This window comes from Austrofundulus limnaeus, unplaced genomic scaffold, assembly GCF_001266775.1.
Source record: "Austrofundulus limnaeus strain Quisiro unplaced genomic scaffold, Austrofundulus_limnaeus-1.0 Scaffold860, whole genome shotgun sequence".
Taxonomy (NCBI): Eukaryota; Metazoa; Chordata; class Actinopteri; order Cyprinodontiformes; family Rivulidae; genus Austrofundulus; species Austrofundulus limnaeus.
Window position 1 is genome coordinate 113,715 of NW_013953262.1, and position 1,647 is coordinate 115,361.

General features: G+C 45.3%; 1 protein-coding gene across 1 annotated transcript in view; it reads right to left on the reverse strand.

Annotated features, from left to right (window-relative positions):
- mibp2 (muscle-specific beta 1 integrin binding protein 2) overlaps positions 1–1,647 on the reverse strand; it is a 2,900-nt gene continuing 1,253 nt past the window's right edge. The window contains exons 4-8 of the mRNA XM_014029151.1: positions 1,273–1,468; positions 1,112–1,183; positions 466–572; positions 306–396; positions 1–215 (exon numbers count right to left, since the gene is read on the reverse strand). Of these exons, the coding sequence (XP_013884605.1) occupies positions 311–396; positions 466–572; positions 1,112–1,183; positions 1,273–1,468 (461 nt within the window). The 3' untranslated portion in view covers positions 1–215; positions 306–310. The remainder of the gene's footprint in view (positions 216–305; positions 397–465; positions 573–1,111; positions 1,184–1,272; positions 1,469–1,647) is intronic.

A 1,647-nucleotide genomic window follows, 5' to 3' on the forward strand; every position in this document is an offset into this window, starting at 1 on the left:
TGGCAGAAGGATCATTTATTGACATAATGCAACCATGCTAACATTTCCTCTGTGACAAATAATAAATATGATATAAAAATCACTGCAGCGTCTGAAGCTGTTAAACATAAAAATAAAAACATGGCCGCCCAGGTCAGCCGCCACGCAGGAAGTTAAGGCAAGTTGGTCTTCTGGTTGCAGACGGAGTGAATGTTTTCTGGAGCCGATCAGATGACCTGCAGAACCAAGAAGAACCTGTCAGAACCGGTCAGAACCCATCAGAACCCAGAGCAGACTGCAGGTGTGTCACTCAGGAGGCTCTGTACCTTTGTTAGAGACATTTCTGCATCAGGTTCATGACGTCACCAAACACAAAGTTGAAGAGCTGCTCCTTTGACATGGTTCCATCTAGCTGCACTGTAGAACCACACACTTCATCAGCACAACACTGATACACAACAACAACAACAACAGAGCTCCACCTACCAACATCAACACCTGAGTCCTCCATGATGTTCTTGTGTTTCAGGTACATGGGCCAGACGTGGCCGTCAAACAGCCCGGGGGGGTCAGGAAATGTGTAGTTTCTGGATCTGCAGACAAAAACACACAGAGATGAAATAAAAACAGGGTTCATGCAGGTTTCAGTACATTTAATTTAAAACCTTTAAAGACCTTTTAAGACCATTAGGAAGGATATTTAAGACCAAACCAACACATTAACATTCAAATGATCCCAAAATGTTTAACATAGAAACCTTTATTATTTTAATGAAACAATCATATCTATGAGATCCTCCTATCAACCGCTGTGGAGCGTTTCTAACTGGGTGTAAAATTCACTGGTTTTTATCTGCAGTTATGACAGGATTTATAATTTAACAAAGACAGGCAGCAAACTACATCAACCTCTGAGTACGGTCCATCCTTCAGTGTGCTTACAAACAGTTTGTAAACCTGTCTGTTTAACTAAAAGAACTCATAATAATTAACGTAGAAAACTGGTGGTCTGGGCTTCAGAGATGAATGAACCAATTGGCGGGCCAAATTTTTTGTCACTTGTGGGCCAGATGTGGCCCGCGGGCCACCAGTTGAATAGCCCTGTTTTAATGGAAATGATCTGAGCCGTTACCTCCTCCTGTTTTTGCATTCTTCGTACGGGATGGAAATAAAGTAGCGTTGGTTCAGCACGTCGATCAAAGGCCTGCAACAACACCACCGGTCATCAGAACCAATCAGAACCAGTCAAACCAGTCCACGCTCAGGTGTCCTCAGGTGTCACGCAGCTCTTACTCGTAGGTGTAAAGCAGGAAGCCCTCCACAATCAGGATGTGGGTGTCCTCCTCCTCCTCCCTCTGGGTGTCAGACTTGGGGATGATTTCAGTATCCAGGGTGTTGTTAACGCCGTGAGACTTCTCGAACTTCACCGGGTTGTCCAGCCACGCATGGATGGTGCTCATCATGGCGTCCATGTCCAGAGAAGTGATGACTGCAGAGGACGAGTGGGTGGGCGAGAGAGAGAGAGAGAGAGAGAGAGACAGAGAGAGAGAGACGTGGAGAAATCACAGAGACAGTGAGAGCCATGTAGAAGAGCCCAGCTTTGTTTTTATAGCATGCAGGTTACAGACGTGACAATTAAAGCACACACACACACACACACACACACAC